The sequence below is a fragment of the Pimephales promelas genome, chromosome 10, assembly GCF_988280905.1.
Source record: "Pimephales promelas chromosome 10, fPimPro1.hap1.1, whole genome shotgun sequence".
Lineage (NCBI taxonomy): Eukaryota > Metazoa > Chordata > Actinopteri > Cypriniformes > Leuciscidae > Pimephales > Pimephales promelas.
The window spans coordinates 31,059,853-31,080,565 of NC_142778.1; the positions used below are offsets into that span (position 1 = coordinate 31,059,853).

Below are 20,713 nucleotides of genomic sequence, written 5' to 3' on the forward strand. Positions count from 1 at the left end.
TCAAAGTCTTTTATGCTCATCAAGTCTGCATTTGTTTGACCAAAAAATATAGAAAAAAACAGTAATATTGTGAAATATTATTAACATTTTAAATAATGTTTTTCTATTTTAACATGCTTTTAAAATATTATTAATTTCTGTGATGCAAATCTGAATTTTCAGCATCATTACTCCAGTCCATGTCACACGATCCTTCAGAAATCATTCTAATATGCTGATTTATTATTGATGTTTTGGAAACAGTTTTGGTGCTTAATGTTTATTTATTTTTATTTTTTTAAGAACCTTTGATACTTTCCTCATAAAAGTAAAAAAAACAGCTTTTATTTATTTATGTAATAATATACACTACAGTTCAAAAGTTTATGGTCAGTATATTTTTTTAAACAAATTATTTTTTTTATTCAGCAAGGATGTACTAATTTTATAAAAAGTGATAGTAAAGATTTATATAGTTAGAAACTAATTTAATTTTGAATAAATGCAGTTCTTTTTAACTTGTTATTCATCAATGAATCAAAAAAAAAAAACTATAACCGGTTCCAAAAAATATTTTCCAACATTGATAATAAATCAGCATATTAGATTGATTTTTGACACTAAAGACTGGAGAAATGACTGATGAAAATTTAGCTTTGCATCACAGAAATAAATTATATTTATAGCATATTAAAATAGAAAACCATTATTTTAAATTGTAATAATATTTCAGAATATTACAGTTTTTCCTGTATTTTTGATCAAATAAATGCAGGCTTAATGAGCATAAGAGACTTCTTTCAAAAACATAAAAAATAGTAATGTTTCATTCTTTGAATGGTACTGTCGCCCTCATAAATCTCACTTTTCAAATGGGTTTGAGCAAGTGCTCACGAGCGCTCTAATATTTGACCGTAATAATGCTGCCATCGTGTGGCATGTCGGTATATAAACGACTCATTCTTGAATATTGCCGTAATCGTTGTGGTCATCACTACCTGTTTCTTCCATGTTAAATAAAGAAACAAACAATAGCTGAAATAGTTACAACAACACGATACTCATATCCAGTTATGTAAATAAAAGTTCCTCTGGGTTATGCGTGCGTGATATTTGACGCAGGCTAATGACAGAAGAACCATGTAAACACTTAAGTTAGTTTAAGGTGCGGTGCCCTGTTTGCAGAATGACACGGCCAGAGATACAATGAAAAATCATACAATTTATATCATAGCAGGCTACCTTTTTATTTAGGCTACTTTTTGATTTATTTAACCTAGGCCAACTCTTTAATCAGTTTGTAATTCAGAGAAAATGTAATTGAATTGTATGAAATACGAGTGTGGCTATATGTCGTGGTCATTACCAAACAAAGGAAGGCAAATCAAATGTCCTTCAGCAAATAAAGTCCACACCTGAAAGGGAAATAGAGTAGCGCCCTCGGACAGACCCACACCGCGCGCACTGGCGTCCGGCGCGCGACGGAATACGTCAACATGACTTTCATGTTCATGCTCTGTTCATTTTCCTTTTGGTGATGACTTTTGCTAATTTATTTTAGATAGTTTTATTATTGTAGACTCTTTACTAAATTGAAAAGCAATATAAGCTAATTTTATATTAGAAAAATAATTAGCCGTCGTGGCGCAGTAAAATAGGCTAATTAGGCAAAGACTAAAAAATCCACCAACACTTATATAAGTTCAGTATTTGTCTGTTTTTTAACTATTATTTTCTGCTCATTCTTTTCTTATTTATAATTATCCTATGTAAAAAATGCTTTAATTCATTTTTTATATAAGTTAAATACAAGAATCAACTCGATTTTTTAAGTCAGTTTAATGTAGCCTAATTTAAGTTGACAAACGTTCAAGTTGATTGTACGTACAAATTTAAAGCAGTAACTTTTTACATATAACATATAGGCCTAGCCTAGGCTATATGTGTTCTTCTTTGGTTAATAAAAATCATGAAATAACATCACAGATGTGGTTTAGGGTTCTCATTGATAAATACAGTGCAAATAGTTGCGTCTCTTTGGATAAAAGCTAAGTGGAAATAAAAAAAAAACTAGGCTGTACTGAACATAAGAGAGAAAAGAGAGAGGGTTTGGTATTAGGCTAATTAAAATCAAGTCGGTTGAAGAGCACGTCATACCTTTAAAATGTTATTAGTTACAAATGCCATTTTGAACCCATGAACAGATGCAACCATAAACGAAAAAAGAAAAATCAAGACAAAATCTAACTATAAGTTGTTGTTTTTTTTTAAATAAACGAAAAAATTAATGAACGAGCTGGTTTTCATTTCTCGTTATTCCATTCCAAACAGAAAATTAAATGATAAAAAAGTAAACGGACCCAGGTCTTTTTGCTGGTTTTACGCACTTAGGCTAGGCTAGCTGGCCAGACTGAGAGACCATCAGGTAAATATGGGCTGGTTCTCAGATTGTTGTGCGCTTTTACAGCACGCCTACTTCCACGGGTATCCAATGACACATTTACTCGAGTTTAACTTGTTACACGCGAGATAATGAGCGCGATCATCCAATCACGCATGCCTTCATCTATAACCTGCTCTAGTGTCCGCGCGCACCTGTTGGTGATGTACAGTAGGCTGCATGTGAACGCTCATTCCTCTTCACAATTTCGTCGTTTTATCACTTTCACGTAGGTTATTTAGAGCGTTGTCGTTGTACACGGGTGTATTTCAAATAATAAGCGTTTGCTTGTCCTCGTCAAGTGAGAAGATGAACCAAACTGACCTTCGGAGACTTTTCGCAGCATGTGATGGGAATAAGTCAGGAAGAGTCGAATACGAGGACTTCACTAATGTTTGCCGAGAACTTAATGTCCCTGCGGACGAGATCAGGACTTTGTTCAACAAGTTCGACCTGGATGGAGACGGATACATTAATTTCAACGACTTTTCGTCAAGCTTTCACGAAGTTTCCGAAGCCCTTAATCTTGCTTTGTTGGGAAACAGTTTACAAAGTCAGAGAAGCGCTTGGGATGAGTTTGAAAACGCTTTAGACGGAGATGTTGCCTTTTATTTAGGAAGGTAAGTTAGGCTTATTGACTTTCTTGAAGTTCAGAGTCACTTATTTTAAGCTTTTACTTGCGTCATTGACAAAGGATGCACGAGACAATACAGGCTATAATTTGTCTACGTTTTAAACTTTTTAGTTTACTTTCTAGTTAGCTCAAGTTCTTAAAATTCTAGTGTGTTTGTTGTGTGGACTTGTATAGCCTACAACTATATTTGTTGTGAGGCCCGCTTTGTGTTTTAGACCATCCGAACGAGGACAAAGAGAGTAAAGACATTTTTGGCTGGTCCTCACTTTCTGAGCGCTCTTTAAAGGCTTGTTTGAGGGTCAAGACTTGGTTTGAGGATAAGGTTATTATTGGGTTTAGGGTAAAGGTTCAGTTTAGACACTTATTTGTGGTGGTTAGGGTAAGGAACTAGAGATTACCTTGTCAAATGTCAATAAGTGTCCTCACAAAGATGGACGTAACAATTCTCTGTGTGTGTGTGCGCGCGCGCACGTACAGGTTTTTGGATCAGAGAAGTTAGTTAAATCTGACAAGCTTTTTGTTGGACTCCCTCATTTATACAAAAAAAAATGTACTATTTTTTTTTTTTTATAGCCAGAGGTGGAAATGGCCAATATATATTAGCCTATATATTGGACCATATATGCAGAAAATCATACTATGTATGACATTCATAGTGTTTTGGAGGATATTACCTGGATAAAAGATTGAAATCCTCTACGTTTTTAATTGGGATGCCTTTTTTATTCACTACCTGGACTCAGCAGTTGCTCCATTTATATCTAGTTGTATATAAAAGCAATAGTCTGTGGTTTGTATCTGCCCATTTAGATGAGTAAACTTGTGTATTCACAGGTTTTTAATGTTTTTCATCTCCATTTAACTACTGTTTTGCATTTTTTTTTTGTCCGAATGCCTGTGTCTTGACAACTGGCTTCATCCATCCACATAAAACTGTTCCCACTTTTTTTCTTTCCATCTTGTCTGCAGGCAGTGCAATGCAGTGAGCGAGTTGTATGAACAAATCCACTCCACATCAGATGAGCTGTTATTGCAGCAATATGAAGATGTCATCAAAGCCTTTGTGTCCGAGAGCAAAGAACACAGGATGGAGAGTGAACAACTCGAGGCAAGTCTTCGAAGGTGAGGAGCATTTCCAGGATACAGCCGGGATGCTGTGCTAATTCAAAAACAGGTTTTACAATAGCTAGTCTGGCCCTTTCAAATAGTCATTGCCAAGGCTGATGAGATGTAATGAAAGATGATAGTAGTTGTGCCTTGATATAATTTCATGTCCCTTAACATATTTGAAAGAATTTCTTTAGCTTTTTAATAGTTCGTTTTCTGAAACTTGTCATTCTGTGGCCGCTTGGAAGTTTTCTGAAGCTTTCTAGTGGGAGTAAGACTGTCACAGAATTTAGTGCTCAATTGTATTAAGTACAAAAAGATTATGCTGTTCCATATCAGATTAATGAATCCTTAATATTATTTCCTTCCTATCTACCACAGTAGCCTTTTTTTTTATGGTCCAGGAAGTGTTTTTTTTTTCTTTTTAAGTATTTAATGGATTCAGGTTCCAAAGATTATTATTATTATTAAAGGAAGAAAAGCTCTTTCGTTCTTAAGGAAGGAGGAAATGGAAAAATTAGTGCAGAGTTACTAAGCTTGTCCTTGTATTTCTCAAGAATTCTCAGTGAAACACAGTCCAGGCCTTGTGCTGTGTGTTTAGCATAAGGCTGTTTGTTTCACCTCTGGTCCAGCTTACACACTTACAGCTTGTTTTCTCAAGAGTCCTACCTTCATTCCTCCCTTTCCTTTCGTCAGACGTTTGCTCAACTGCACCCATTTGATGATTATAAGACGGTGTAGCTTAAAGGAGTAATTCATCTCTCCAGTAGTAGCTCCTCAGGGGAACGTTTCTTTTGAGACCTGGATGCCGGTGCTCTTGGTCTTAGGAAACCTTTTAATGCATCCAAAAAAGATTGTTTCAAACTGCTTTCTGTAGACTTTAAAGTTGCCATTCTAAAAAGTTCAGGCTTTGCCTTGTGCCTTTTTGATGTCAACAGGACAGAGGAACTGACCAGCTGTCAGTTAGAAGAGATGGAGGAGGACGTGCAGCAGCAACTGGCCCGCTCAGAAGAAAGGGTCCGAGAAGAGGTGAAGTCAGAGAAGCTTCATATGCAGTGACTATTTTTATGAATCGGCACATTTAGGTACATTAGCTTGAATATGAACTCTTTCCCTGCCAGCATTGCTCAAAAAAGTTGTCAGCCATTGCCAGCATTTGATCATTTTCACAATTTCATGGCCCCCAGAATATTTAGTTGTATGAATAAAGCTAGCTTAATGCATTTTTATCAACACTTGAATGTAAGCTTCATAAAACAACTTTGACGAAAAGGCTGAGAATTGCATTGCATTTGTCAAGATTATGTCTGGATGGGATTCAGACTGATGATCAAAACCTAGATGGAGTAGATCGAGTCCATCCTCGCAGCTCGTCCTGGGTCGACATTTCATTCAGTAACATTAATTTTGATCTATGTGGGTTAATGTTGATCGCCCCATATTTACATATAATAAATATAATATTATATAAATATAGCTATTGCTTGTTTCTAGATTCAGTACTCATTCAGAAGATGCATAATGGCGCCCCCTACCGCATAAAGGCAGGGAAAAGAGTTAATGTCACATTATTACATGCAGATTAAAGCAAAAGTAGGTCATGCTTTTCTAACTTCTTAATGATATTCGTTCTTAAAGATATTAGTTACTATAACCATGCATATAATTCATACATGTAAATGTGTTTATTGTGTCTTGCTGTGTGGAAAATAGGGATTTTGGGTTCAGCTTCTTGTTCAGTGGTTTACCTTTATTCTTGTACCCCAGTGAGCTTTTTAACTGGAAGGCCAGCCTGACTCTGTGCACAAAGGCTTCTCTATGAGAGCTTGTAAATGCCTCTTTATTAGGCCTGTGCATATAAGGAAAACACTCTTCTTGGGTTTCATGCATACAGGAGCAGAAGAAATTGGATGAATCCATTGCTATGCTCCAAATCAAGCATGAGAATGAGCTGGCAGACCTGCAAACAACAATAGAGAGGCTCACAAAGGTGAGAATCTGGGATTCTCGTTCAAATGCATGTGGGTTTGTTTGTGTAACTTGCATTGTTTCTTACATTCTCGAATTTTAGCAGTATCAAGAGGAGTCAAAATTGAACAGCCCCAGGGAAGAGGCCAACAAATTGAGAGCACAGATTAAAGCTCTTATGCAGGTATGAATCAGATTCCTCTCCCTACTACCACATGCAGTGCCCTTCATAATTGTTTGAACCCTAGGGTGAGTAAGGTAAAGTCTGGCTTTTTATATTTTTTTAAAAATGATAGTTCATCCAAAATCACTTTCTTTTTTCTTCATTAAAAAAATAGTCCCCAACATTCTTCATTTTTTGGAAACTTGAGATGTCTTGAGGTGAATTATCACATAAGGTCATATAAATAGAATATGGGAATGGTTTACACGTCAATTAAAAATTTAACAAAAATGCAGTATGTGATCCAATGTCAAATTATGAACCATTTTTGTTAGAGGCACCTCAGCTTATCCACGGACACATTTTTAGCCCAGTCTGTCTGAATTTGGTGGGGCAGATTACCCTTTATTCTGTATTTGCACCCTAAATACCAAATTGATCCATTTATGACCTCTACAGCTTTCATTTGTTTCTCTACAGGAGAATGAGGAGCTGAGGAGTTCGCTTATAAAAGCCAAGATGAATGTCTCCGTTCTCCAGGTTGAGTTGGACGGATTGAAGAATGCCTTTGCTGACCAGAAAATCCAACATGAGAGGTGAGAGAACTGATGCTTCAAACTGAGTTTGTGTTTGTCAAGACATTAAGGTTCTCCCATACAGCCTGCATAAATGTGAACTTGAAATTTCTTTTTCATCCTCAGAGAAAGTGATGACCTTAAGAAGATGGTGATGGAGTATCAGTCATATTCCAGCCATATAGAAATCCTCCAGTAAGTCAATTCAGTTTTCAAATGAAGAAATGGATTTCTTGCTTGTTTTGATATGAAAGGTTTGCTTTTTCCCCTCCGCTTTAGGGAAGTGAACAAAACGTTGTATGACAGCAATGATGGGTTACGCTCTGCTCTGAGCCAGGAAAGCTCCTCTACAAAAAGACGGGTAGCTATATAATTGTTTTTGGAGATGGCACTGCACTCGTTTTAACCATAGTCAAATATTTGGATTTCCATCATATCAGCATTGTTTCTGGAATGCATTTTAATGTACTCAATACTATCCTCATTAAAATGCTCGCTCTTCTGTAGCTCTCACCAAAAGATGAAATTCCTCCTAGGAAGATGAAACCACTTCGACAGAGTACAATGAATCAGAGCGGGTAATTATGCCCTCCATTGTTTGCTCAGTGTGTGTTTCTGTCAAGGTACAACTGCAATACAGAGTAAACATTCAAGATTCTTTGTTTAGGCCTGTTTATTATACTATATTATTTTTCCTATGGAGGATTGGATGTCTATTTAACTTTTTTTTTTTTTTTTTTTTTATAGTTTGACTAATGAAGAGGATACTATGTCTTTGGTCAAGTGCTGGGCTGATAAATATTTGGACAGTGGCGTTTCCCTTCAGACGGACCCTGAGCCGATGTCAGCCAGCGACTATGACAGTGACGACAGCCATAATTCAGTGGAGACGGTGCATCATAGTTACTCTTCTCTTCCATCTGAACTGGAGGCAAGTCTAAAGCTTTCACATACGGGTTGCGTACATGTATATTTCCTTTTTAGATAAATAACTAATGTTTTTGTAGGTATCGGAACTGAAGTCTGATGCTTTGCAATCTGCACCTCGTAGCAGAGTTGGCTCAATATCATCCTCACTTCGGCGACGCTTATCTGCTTTTCCTGTCAAGGTAGTTCTTGCGGATTCCCTGGTTCTTAAACATCTTTAAAGTAGTCTGTTTTTTAGTAAGTTTACTTAAGAGTTTGATACCAGAAAGTTTTAGAATCATTTGTAAATGTAATGCATCTTGTGTAATCTTAACTGCTGTATTTAAAAAATATATATAATAAAGTATTTGTGTAACTCTTGTGTAACTTGTAACTCGGCCTTTGCCATTAAAATAGCCTCTGCTGCTGACATGACATTCAGCTTTACTACGTAGTTTTGCTGAAAACTATAAAGGCCCAAAGTGTTTTGTAAAGTTATGGACCAGTTAGCAAGTAACTAGTCCATTGACTATTTTTAGTAGCATTTGGATCCTGTTTATAATGATCAAATGCTGTGTAATATGTTCAGTGATTTAGGGGCCTCAAGATCACTTAAAAAAACTTTGATAAATTAAATTTGGATATGATATTCGATAAGTTTGATTTCAATACCTGCTATGAATTTACAATAATACTTTTAACTCTGAGTGTTTTTATACATTATTCATTTTGTAGCTCTGGCAAGCTGTAAACTATTTTATTGGCTATAAAATGGTTAATCTTATCTTGTAAATGACGGCATTGTAAAACTGGTAAAAAAAAGGTTGAAGCACTGTGACTGTAAATTTTGTTCTCTATAGCAAACTGAAGAAGACTTGCTCGACACAGATCTTGCTCCAGTGTATCGTCTGGTTTTGGCTGGGGATGCTGGGTCAGGAAAATCCAGCTTTTTACTACGGTTGAGTCTTAACGAGTTCAGAGGAGATATGCAAACCACTCTTGGTGAGAACTTGCAACCAGCACTATTTGAATGAGCTTTAACGTTACCATATGAATACATCATGATGAGGGAATCCAAATAGCTGAAAAGTTGGTTCTTGCAGGTGTTGATTTTCAAATCAAGAAGATGCTTGTAGATGGAGAGAAAACAAACCTTCAGATCTGGGACACTGCTGGACAGGAAAGGTAAAGTACAATGATTGGTTTAAGAACCAACTACATGGATGGTTAAAGTTATGTTTAAGTTGCATATGAATTAAGATGCACAGATACTACATTTTGTCTGCTTTGCAGCTATTCGCAAAGTTGTGTAAGGCCCCTGAACCACCAGGGGGCCCCTTGTTCTCAAAGGGATTGCTATTAATAGTTTTTTGATTTTTGGCTTGCCAATGAAAACATGATGCCGCATTCCAATACTTTCCAGTAAAGCTGCCCTAGCGTAACATTCAAATCATGTAACATGACTGTCCTAAATAATATACAGTCTCTGGCAGGACTGTATAAAAACCTGTTGCTGCTATTGTTTTCACTTCGACAGCCCTACGAGATTTTTTTCAATGAGATTTTCCTCAAGATTTTTCAAAAAACTGCTTTTGCACTTTATATGCGGCAAAGAATGTATCATGGTTTCCTCAAATGTTTCTGAAGGATCATGTGACCCTGAAGTCTGGAGTAATGATGCTGAAAATCAAGCTTTGTATCACAGGAATAAATAAATTTGTTCATTAATAGTAAAATGAAAAACATTTAAAATTGTAATTTTACTGTATGCTAGTTTATGCTAAAACCTTGTGAACTAGGTTAGTGTTTTGAGCTGTGCCGCTATACTTTTGAGTTTTACGTGGTTAAGCTAAGATTGAACAGTACTGTTTAACAAATTCTAATAAATATGGCATGTTGCCACAGAATCTAAATTAAACATGTTTCCCGTTCGTTTATACATGTGATTCACGGTAAATAATGGAATATCAGTGGACATGCAGGTTTAAATGTGAAGCTTGTGTTGGATTCTTTCCCCAGGTTTCGCAGACAAGATTTAAGTCTACTTTCAGGCTAAAATGCATATTTGAGCTGTTTTAATTGAAAGTAACGTGCACTGACATATCTTAAAATATATCAATGCTGTTGTTTTGCCAAGATGAACACCAGTAATGTTAAAAGGCCTATACTCCTGGTTTAATCTAAGCCTTGTCTGTGAAACTGAGCCTTTGTTTGTGACTTGATCTGTAGCAAATGTATTTGAGGACTTATTTTACATAAAATCTGAACGTTTAATTCCCTGAATTACCCTTTACAACTAGAAATTCCCTTTTTGTCGTTGCTGACTGTTAAGTTTTCATTGTCTAATGAACCATATGCTGAATATAAAGTGGGGTCAGTAAGAGTTTGTTTTTAGGGGGGAAAAAAAGACTTGTGCTCAGTGATCACCAAGGCTAGATTTATTTGATCAGTAAAACAACAATATTGTGTAGTTACTAGGGATGGGGCCGATCCGATCCAGTATCGGTATCGGGACCGATACCAGCATAATTCACGTATCGGATTTTTCCGATCCAACCTGCGGAGAAATCCGATATTTATGATCCATGTCTGCGCTTTAACGTTGTCTGCTGAAATGATTCCCGCCGGGCCTGCTAGTCTGCTATAGCTGGCTGCAAACTGTGGAATGGATACCCTGAACGGAGGTGCAGCTCAATCAGTGACTGTAAAACATAGGGCTCAATGAGACACACCCCCGCTCAGGAAATCCATTCCGCAGTTTGCAGCCAGCTAGCAGGATAGCATGAGCTATAACATGTTCGCTGTGTGGAAATCATATGGTGGAACTGGAAACACCGCTGCAGTGCAGAGCAAGACAGCAAAGTGCAATGTTTGCAAAGCCGTATTAATTAAACTATTTGATGCATGTTTGCAATTCGCAGTCCAGAAGAGAAAGAGAGAGATCTCTCACGCGGTGCAACAGCAAGCACAACATGACAGCCCGGAGTAATGAGTGACGACAGAGTAAACGTAGCCTGGTTACACTTTAGATCTGTGATATTAGTCTGATTTCCAAATATTAAAGAATATATTGAGGTAAAAAAAAAAAAACATTAAAAACAATAGCCGCATTCTGTCTAGCCAACTTCCTTCCCATCGCGGCGGTGCACTGTCATTTCTCCCTAAAACTCAAACTTTAAGACAGAATCAGCACGATCGATGATTGTAGTAAAATGCAGTCTCTGCTGTTACTAAATTGCGGGACGCTTTTAATAATAAAAAGAGCTATTAAAAGCACACAATTTGCGCAAGAGATGCTGTTCCCAGTGCGGCGCGCTCCGAAACAGACCGCAACAAGACAAGCAAATTATACTCTGGGCTTCATATGCGCGTCTAAACGATCAAATGTAGCCTGCACAAAAATGTCAAACCGACCGACTTGGAGATTAACACTTAAACAATTTATTATGTCTAAAATGAACGTAGTTCTGGAAATATTTGGGAGAAAATATGGTGCATCAGTAGACTATGAAATCTGAACTCGTACTTAAAGGGGCAGCAGTATAAATGTGACGATTGCGACATTACTGAGAATCAAACAACCAAAGGCAAAGAGAAAATCACTCACAGCTCTTGAATGAATTACTTCAGCTTTAATAAGCATAAATCTATCTATGATAAACTTTGCAGTGCTATTTTACTTTTGATTACTTTATTATAATTCTTTTTAAGACCATACCTGAATAGCCTATGTTTGTAGACCTTCCTGAAATTAAAGCACTGTGTAGGCCTGTATAATGTGCATCTTTGTTTAATTGTCTATCTATTGTTTAATATATATATATATTTATATATATATATTGACATACATACGTACATATCATCCTTGCCTGTAGAGAGGAGTTTATTTCAGCATCATATAAAATCAACAATAATGATAAATACTATTAAAGCAAACACAGCTCTGGTATCGGAAAAGTATCGGTATCGGCCGATATCCAAAGTCAGGTATCGGGATCGGATCGGAAGTGAAAAAATGTGGATCGGTGCATCCCTAGTAGTTACGATTTATTTTTTATTAGAATACATTTTAGAGTGTAATCTATACCATTGAAGCAATGAATGAATGATGACAATTCAGCTTTTGCTGCTTTAATATTTGTGGAAACCTTTTAAATGCTGTTTAAATTATTCCTGCTGAATAAAAGTATTGAAATAAAAATACTGAACGTTCATACTGACCCCCAAACTTTTGAGCTGTAGTGATTTTAGACAATACTTCACTGGTAAGCACATTCATTTTCAAAAAGTTGTTACTTTTCTTCAGGTTCCGCAGCATTGCTAGGTCATATTTCCGCAAAGCACACGGAGTGCTACTGCTGTACGATGTCACGTCTGAGAGCAGCTTTCTGAATGTTCGTGAATGGGTGGAACAGATTCAGGTATGATGACAAATTTGAATGACCTTTACATTTGCTTTTGTATTCTGAATCCGGTCAATTTTTCCTCGCAGGAGTCAACCGATAAGGACATCCCAATGTGTATAATAGGGAACAAGGTGGATTTGAGGGCAGAGAGGCCAGAGGGAAGCTGTGTGAGCTCTTTACATGGGGAAAAGCTTGCTTTGGTAAGTCTCGGATTTGTGTGGAAAGACTAACCATCATGTTGTCAATTTCTAATGGCTGCTGTCCATGACAGGCTTATAATGCCCTGTTCTGTGAGGCGAGTGCTAAAGAGGGGACGAACGTCGTTGAGGCCGTTTTACACTTAGCAAGGTAAGATCAGTTCTTGCTCATTCTAAAACTGAGTAAAGATTCAATGTTTTGAGGTTTCATATGTCTTCTGATACATTATCACAGAGAAGTAAAGAAACATGCAAAACTGGGGAAGAGGTCAGAGTCACAGGTGAATCTGAATCTTCACAAACGGAGGAAGACTCTGAGCAACTGCTGTGGAGTTTAAAACTGCTGGGGTTTAAAGGTCTTCTGTTTTTTTTTAATGTCAGTGCATTGCAGTAACGTTAACTTTTTAAATAATTATTGCACCTTATAAAGTGATATTTTATTGGGAAAATGTTAGTCTTTTTAAATAATCAAGTTAGTCACTTAAGCAATTGATATCTTTTGAATGTTTTGTAAGTGTCCTTGGTGTTTTTAAGCACTGATCAAATGTATACTTGTACGTTTGCCTACAAATGATCAATTCACTTCAGGGTTCAATGTGTATTTAAATGTTTTTATTTGTTATATTTGAATTGAAGGATGTTAATGTACATTTTGTTAAATAAAAGTTTTAGATTTAGTTTAAGTCAATGGTCTGGAAGCATTCTTCTGATGTTCTCTAAAAAAAAAAGCAGCAAACTCTGATTTAGTTGCACTTTATTCAAACATTTTTAGTAAAGGAAGTATAAAAATAGATGGGTCTGTTATTCTTGGTTTTTGCATGGTAAATACTGCTCCAGAAAAGAGGCATGTGCATAGTTAAGTAGATACCTAGTCAATCTAAATTGGTGTACAAAAAAAGGCTTTAAAGGAAAGCACAAACAATGGTACTTTTTTTTTTTTTTTTTTTTTTTTTTTTTTTGTCATCAGTTTTATCCGATTGTCAGATTAGCTCATCCCAATGGCCGCTATCGAAGTACCCAACAAACCAATGTCTTTACTGTCTGGTGTCAAACTTACTCTGAAGCATTGGCAGCATCGCAAGATCTTTTGTACAGGAGGCAATAATTTGATTGGATTTGACGTCAGGAATGGTTGCTATAGGTTAAGGGTTTAATTGTATTAAGATTATTTTGGAAGGTTTAAACCAGAGCTGTTAAATGGGTGAAAACTAGAAATTGTGGAAAAAATCTGGCAGCTAATGTGGTTATACAAGTTATTTTTCGTAAATTTACAACTGTGACCATTAGCGTTATGCATTTTATTTCTAGGTGCCTTTCTTGACACTCAAGGTCACCATGCGTCAAGACAATATTTAAGTAAAAACGATGAAATGCAATACAATTAAAAAAAGACAATACAGTTGTGGTCAGAGAAAGCTATTCTAAACGAATGGGTTGAGAGAAACTGACATCAGATACAATGTCTGCATTGATAAGTCAGGTACAGAAACTGTGATCTTTCTCTGACATGTCACACTAACAGGTTTGGGCAACACTATATTAATATTGGATCCTCTGTATGATGAGTCACTGCTCAGACTGTTTACTGGAGGGTGGAGGTGGTTTTATTGGAAAGAAAATTGTCTGTGATCCACTGGTTTTCAAACTTTTTTTATTTGAAGGCGCCACCCATATAGTCCAACACAATATTCAAATGACCCTCAATACAAGGGAATATATTTTCTCTGTCATTCCTTATACAAAGCTGCTTGTTTTCCAAAAAATGTAATAACAAAAACATGTACAGTAGGTGTTGGTATTTTAACTAACCACAATTAATTTTGTTATTCCAGAAATGTTAAGAACTAAATGAAGAGTTCAGATGCAAAAGCCTCTAAATGCCATTTGAAATTTTCTTCTTTAATGATGATTTTTATCAAACTTGTATATTTAAGTTCAGTAATTTCACTTAAATAACAATTAATAGGCAATTATCATTGCCATTTAAGTGAAATCACTGAACTTAAATATACAAGCTTGATAAAAAATTATCATTCTAGAAGAAAATTTCAAATGGCACTTAGAGGCTTTTGCATCTGAACTCTTCAAATATTGTTTTTGTATTGCAATAAACTCAGAACATTTTCATCAATCTATATTGTATTATTATATTCAATACAATGAAATGACTTGGATAATGTGGAACAGCAAGGAAGAAGTTGTTTTAGAAAAATATTATAAAATAAAAATATTCCCACCTATAATGATCCAACCAATTACTGAAGTAAAAAATAAGTGCTTCAGTATCATATTTCACATTATGAAAGTAGAATAGGTTTAAAATAGTTCTGTAAAATCAATTTATCACAATTCATTGCATGTAACATAAAAGTTTATGTGATGTGTGTGTGTGTGTATATATATACTGTATATATATACTGTATAAAATATGTATGTATATGTATATTAGAAACGCACATTTTATATAAACACAAACTTTTATGTTAGATGTGATTAATCAATTTGACAGCACTGAAATGTTGACTTTAGAGGTTAATTTGGTTAATTTGTTCAATTTATCTATTTTATAATTTAATCTTCCATATGTATTTTGTCAACAAATAGCTATAAAATAAAATAAATAACTTTAAAATAAAATTAAAAAATTGTTCATTTCTGCTCATGGATTCATATTAGTTTGACCAAAAAAAAAAAAAAAAAAAAAATCAGTTTTGTAGACAGTTTACAAAAAAGCAACAGTTTTGTATTTCGGTTAGTATTTCGGTTATAATACTGATCTATTGTTATTAGAAGACCTTTCTCACATAACTGAATCAAACGTTCTCTGTAATGATTTAAAGGTGCATTGCGCAACGTTTCATATTAAATAGCCGTTTTTCTAACCCATACATGCTTAAACCATTGCCTGATGGGCTGAATGAGCCCTTCTCTGATCACTGCGATTGCCTCTATAATCCTGTACAGTAAAATAAATAAGAGGGATTCGGGACGGAATTTGAGACTGGGCGTGACGTCATGCGCGTTCACGCTCGCCTGGCTATGTTTGGCAGGTTTGTGTATTCGCCGCCATTCTCCCTATCAGCGAAGACAACTCGAGCGACAAAACTTTAATCAACTTTCGACAAAAGGCTTGTAGTTCATTCCAAACCCCAACTCCACGTAAGACAAAGAAAATAAAACTTTTGTCTAGTGGCAGGCGTCAGAATAAGATGAGAGTCAACATCGGGAAGGCTTTCAACAAATGGAGAGATCTCCGGTCTGCTCTAGGGCTCAAATGGGATCCATACAAAGTAATAACTTATATTGTTCATGAACGTGTTTCCATAATAATACAATCATAAGTGGATACAGTAAGCACATAAAACAGTTCCACATGGAGATACACCGAAGTTGTCTACTACCCCCGTTTTCCCCTCACACACACATAAGTGTGTAATTTACTCAAATGCCTTTCCTTTCATATATTTCAAATGACTTGCAGATTTATAACTTTATTACCTCTGAAGATATTATGACTAACAAAAGATTTGTGTGGCTGTGTGGCTCCTCTGGTTATGAACAGCTTGTGCAAGCGTGCGTGTGGTCCATGAGTGTGCACACCTGGTTGCATTTTCGCTTGTCGCCAGAGGGGGCGTAGTTCTGCAAAAACTCAGACTTGCGCAATGCACCTTTAATAGAGAACAGCTGTCCCCCCAAATCCTTTAGATAATTCCATCACTGCCCGTGATGCATTAGAAAGTGAAACAAAACGCCAAACATATTAATAGGCTACTTGTGTTTAAATTTTGCAATAAAAACACATTTGCCTTGCCCCCTTTTCTGTGACTACTGCTTTGCGTTGGTCGGTGTTCCACCGGTAGAGCCGCCCATGCAGACGCTCTTTAAACGGTTGAGTTCAGTGCATTTTCCCTCCGTCCCTTGGCAGCTTTGTGGAATGTTTGTTTGTGAGACTTGTAAGTTAATTTGCGAGTAGGTCGAGGGGCTAGTTCCGTGCGGTCAGGACCACAGATGTGACTAAACTACCCAAGGCCACCACCAGAGCTCCAAGCAGAAACTTCCAAGAAATTCCCTGAAACAGAGTAAGAAACGAGATCAAACGATGGCGGCACTCGGACGCCAGCACTGGCACACTTTGAAAGGATTTTCCCACTACTTTTATGCTCTTTACTAGGTGGTAGTCAGTCACTTACAAACGGCTTCTTTTTGGGCGGGGGTGTCAGAAAGGGCGCTATGTTTTCGCCAAACACTTGAGCTGGTTTAGCTTGCCAATTCTGGGTCTCATTTTCCCCCGCCTGTCTTTTTACCAGTTTGGACAGTTCAGCATGAATAGCCTATAAAATACATTAAGAAAAACAAATTAGCATTCAAAGCCCTAATACAAGGCAAAACACTCAAAAAATATCCTTCGTGAACTTTGTACAGTTCTGTGAGGAAAACATGCGCTGCTGTTGCTAACACTGACCAACAGATGGTGCCATTTCACTGACTGGAAGCTGCGTCTCAGGAGAGTCATGATGGGTTTCCACGTGTGAAACAACACTGGCTGGCGATCGTGTTTTATAAAAGCAACTTCATCTCAAAGGTAAAAAGCATATTAAGGAGGGTTTGTTAAAAAATTCTCAGAACAACATTAACTTAACTTAGTTGTTTTTGTTGTTTGTAAATGACGAGAGTGGGTTGCTCACGTTAGTTTTAAACAAGTAAGGGATAGTTCACAAAAAAGAGAAAATTCTATCTTTATTTTTTCACCCTCACGTCGTTCCAAACCCGTAAGACTTTCGTTAAAGGATTAATTCACTTTAAAAAAAATATTTTTATTTACTCACCCCCATGTCATCCAAGATGTCCATGTTTTTCTTTCTTCAGTCGAAAAGAAATTGAGGTTTTAAAAGCACAAATGCTCGCCTTACTCTGTTCTGTGATGCACGTTCGTGACTCTCCTGTTCGAACTTGTTCATCAAAATGAACAAATCTTTTTCGTTGAATAAAAACATTTATCAACTCACATAAGTTGTGGTAAACGTAAGCCCATGACGTTAGAGCATCGCAAGAATGCTTGTGTTACGCAGCATGTTTGAGCTTAATTTAAACGCTCAATTAATATGGATTATTTATACAATCTCTTTAACTTTTTGAAGCATCAAAGTGGTAGTTGTGTAGCTCTCAATGGAGGGACAGAAAGCTCAGATTTCATCAAAAAGATTTTCATCTGTGAAACTGTGTTCTGAAGATGAACGAAAATCTTACGGGTTTGGAACAACATGATGGTGAGTACTATACCTTTAAATCTTATTGTATTCTTGTAGTAGTAAATCAATATATTTTTTGACCTTGATTTTATCAGTTCTGGGTCGAGGATCTGGCCTTTGACAGATATCAGATATACTTTTTATATACCTTTAACACCATTCAGATTTCAGATTCCATTTAGAATGGGTCTGAACATTTTCCATAGAATATAATGGGTACAGATTTGCATATCAAAATCCATTAGCCCAAGATACTGCTAGCAGGCTGAAATATATAGCACCACATGTATTACCACATATATTTGATCCCAAGCCGTCTCTGACTCTATGATCTTAATTTTAATTTTGCAATGAGTTCCCTCCTGAGGATATGTTTGCTTTGCCCTGCCTTCCAGACGGGGTGTCATTATAACAACAGCAGATATTTTAGTTTTGTCTAGACAAAGCTCACTCTTCACCATGAGCACTCTGGGTCAAAGCTCAGTTTGGGTCAAAATCACTCAGGCCCATACAGTCTGTGGTTTTTCTATATTATTATATTGTATTATATACAAAATAAAGTTAAATAAAAATGATTAAAGCGTGAAATTACAGCGTTTATTACATTATGGCTTTTCATCAAGGAATCAGATATGGCTTTTTTTTAGCACAATGGGCCTTAGTAGTTTTATGTGTTATTATGATTGAATGAATTGTTCTATTTATTGCTTTTCTCATGTCATAAACATCCTCAGTGTAAATTCACTTTATTACAGGAAGGCTAGTGAGAGGATGTGTGTGTGTGTGTGTGTGTAACTTTGTGTCCATTTAGTGGCTCCAGACAGCCGTAATCTTGGTGGCTGCTCTAAGGATTAATGTTGTTCTCAGGCTACTCTCAAAGGCATGACAGAACAAGTTTTGGTTCGGTAGATTGTAACAGCACAAAAGTTATTCTCTGCTAGGAGTCTATCTAAGAAACAAATATTGTTTGTAGCACTCTTACTGACTGATTTGGTGGAATTTCTCAGGATGTTTGTGTTGTAATTTTATACAGACCTGTTGGAAAAACTGTGATGGGGCCATACATAAAAAGAAAAAAATCTAAGTGGCCAGCCATTTTGTTCACATCCTAACTAGGCCAAATCGATCCACAATCCTGAACAGAGCCATGAATCATTCTCTGTTCCTAGACTCATTTGAAGTATTTTTTAAAGTACCTGTACTATGAACACTGAAAGCTCAATAGAATCATAAACCTAAATATTACATGCAACTTTCATTAAGTACAAACCCCTCATCCCTGACCCACAGTGAGTATGAGCTGACATTGAATTTGAAATACAACTTAATATCACTGCTCCAGTTAGGCCAGGTATTTCACAAAGGCCTTGGTTGAACTGTAAATAGCTATTGGGATTTTCTGTTGCCAGTTAACGTGAAATGTAGATGTGTTCAGGAGATACGGTTCCGTCTCTCACCTTAGTGGACGGCTCCAGTTTCAAAGCCTTCTTCAAGGTCTCCATGGCCTCCTCATACTCCCCCTTGTCAGATAAAAGCTGCAGACACAGTTTACATTTCCAGATTACAGTTAATATGACTTTGACTCATTTTAAAATGACGTTTTAGTTTAAAAAAAGTAATGTTTTCAAGCGATTTGCAAATGTTTCACATGAAATGGCAAATTTACCTTGTTAAGCATGCGTAAAAAAAAAGATGATACAGTCGGAACAGACGTAATAAAGTCCTCCTCATGTTATTCTTCTGGCAGGATCATTTTATTTCGCAAAATATCTCCAGGTCGCACTCATTCACCTTTATAAAGTGTCGAAGTTACTACGTCACTCTCTAGGCCAAAACGCGGAAGTGAGTTAGCATTTTAGCACTCCCGCCGGTTCCCTCGCTCTAAAATCAATGGGATTTTTGAATGGGTTTTTGCTAAATCGCCTGAAATAAGGTCTGTGGTGAACAAAGCCTCTAAATATTTTCACGTTTTGATCTATGACATAGAACACACAGTTATAACCAGCTTGTGTTTTTTTTTTTACTTTATTGTGTCTGCTTGTGTTTTTAAAAAACTTTATAAAGGCTTCAAAATGGATACATTTTGAATTAACATTTTGACAAAACGTGTAAGGGTCACAACTCTTTGTTAAACACAGATCTTATTTTTTGCGATTTTCCAAAAGTCTATGGGGAAAATGCATAGCTTTTCGATCGAGGGAACCCATGTGCCGCTAGCTTCCGAGTTGTCCAAAAAAGTGACGTCATCACTTCGGCACTCTATTGGTGTAAAAAACGCATGTTTGCTGCAGGACAGCAATTACTAGTAAATTATCTGTCAACTTTGCAGTACCGTGATATGAAGAAACATCTTTAGCAACAGTGTGAAAGTGAATAGCAGATAACAGGCACAATGCCGGTATAAACATAGATATCTATTGGTACAATAAGCGTTTTCAAATTCATCCACTTGGGAGTGTGTTCAAAAAGCTCCGTCTTTGTTTGTGTGGACCAAAGGCCTTAAAGGGAAATAGGCTCATTTTACCACTCCCCCAGAGTTAAACAGTTGGGTTTTACCGTTTTCGAATGTATTCAGATGATTTTCTGATATTTAGAAGAATATCACTAACCAGACAGTTTCTGGTCTCATTGACTTCCATAGTATATTTTTTTCCTACTATGGAAGTCAATGAGACCAGAAACTGTCTGGTTACTGATACTCTTCTAAATATCAGAAAATCGGCTGAATGGATTCAAAAACGGTACAAATCAACTTTTTAACTCTGGGGGAGTGGTAAAATGAGCCTATTTCCAAAAAAAAGTGGAGTATCTCTTTAACGGAGAGAAGATGATGCGTTTTCAGATGAAAACGTATGAGTGTGGACAAGGCCTAAGCCTGAAGGACTTAATTAGATTGATCAGGAGAGTTTAACTCTTCAGGGCTATGCATCTATTTTGTGAAATAATATTCACCCATACCTTTCCTTTTCGGAATAATGCTTTGACATTCTGGGGATCGAGAAACAGCACATCTTGACTGGTGTGCAGAGCCTCATCGAAATGTCCAAGCTTCAGCTGTGCTGCTGCCAGGTTATTCAGACATTTAACCC

The 20,713-nt window shown here is 36.5% G+C and overlaps 2 protein-coding genes across 3 annotated transcripts; one reads left to right on the forward strand and one right to left on the reverse strand.

The window, feature by feature from the left end:
* Nucleotides 1-2,547: 2,547 nt before the first annotated feature.
* Nucleotides 2,548-13,058, forward strand: rasef2 (RAS and EF-hand domain containing 2). Of its 2 annotated transcripts, none has more exons than XM_039684214.2 (17): nt 2,548-3,039; nt 4,023-4,175; nt 5,099-5,189; nt 6,055-6,150; nt 6,232-6,312; nt 6,772-6,887; nt 6,993-7,061; nt 7,146-7,227; nt 7,374-7,444; nt 7,614-7,797; nt 7,874-7,975; nt 8,633-8,774; nt 8,876-8,957; nt 12,079-12,193; nt 12,265-12,378; nt 12,450-12,526; nt 12,611-13,058. In XM_039684214.2, exons 1-17 carry the CDS (start codon nt 2,729-2,731, stop codon nt 12,711-12,713), a joined length of 1,989 nt encoding a protein of 662 aa, XP_039540148.1. In that variant the 5' UTR covers nt 2,548-2,728; the 3' UTR covers nt 12,714-13,058. The 2 variants fall into 2 exon arrangements, with proteins under 2 accessions (XP_039540148.1, XP_039540149.1); XM_039684215.2 differs by having other exon boundaries at nt 6,235-6,312.
* Nucleotides 13,059-15,106: 2,048 nt separating this feature from the next.
* fkbp16 (FKBP prolyl isomerase 16) lies at nt 15,107-19,161 on the reverse strand. Its single transcript, XM_039684216.2, has 3 exons — nt 19,082-19,161; nt 16,566-16,706; nt 15,107-16,444 (listed from the first exon to the last, which is right to left on the reverse strand). The coding sequence occupies exons 1-3, from the start codon at nt 19,124-19,126 to the stop codon at nt 16,358-16,360; spliced, it is 273 nt and encodes a 90-aa protein (XP_039540150.2). The 5' UTR covers nt 19,127-19,161; the 3' UTR covers nt 15,107-16,357.
* Between the last annotated feature and the right edge of the window lie 1,552 nt (nt 19,162-20,713).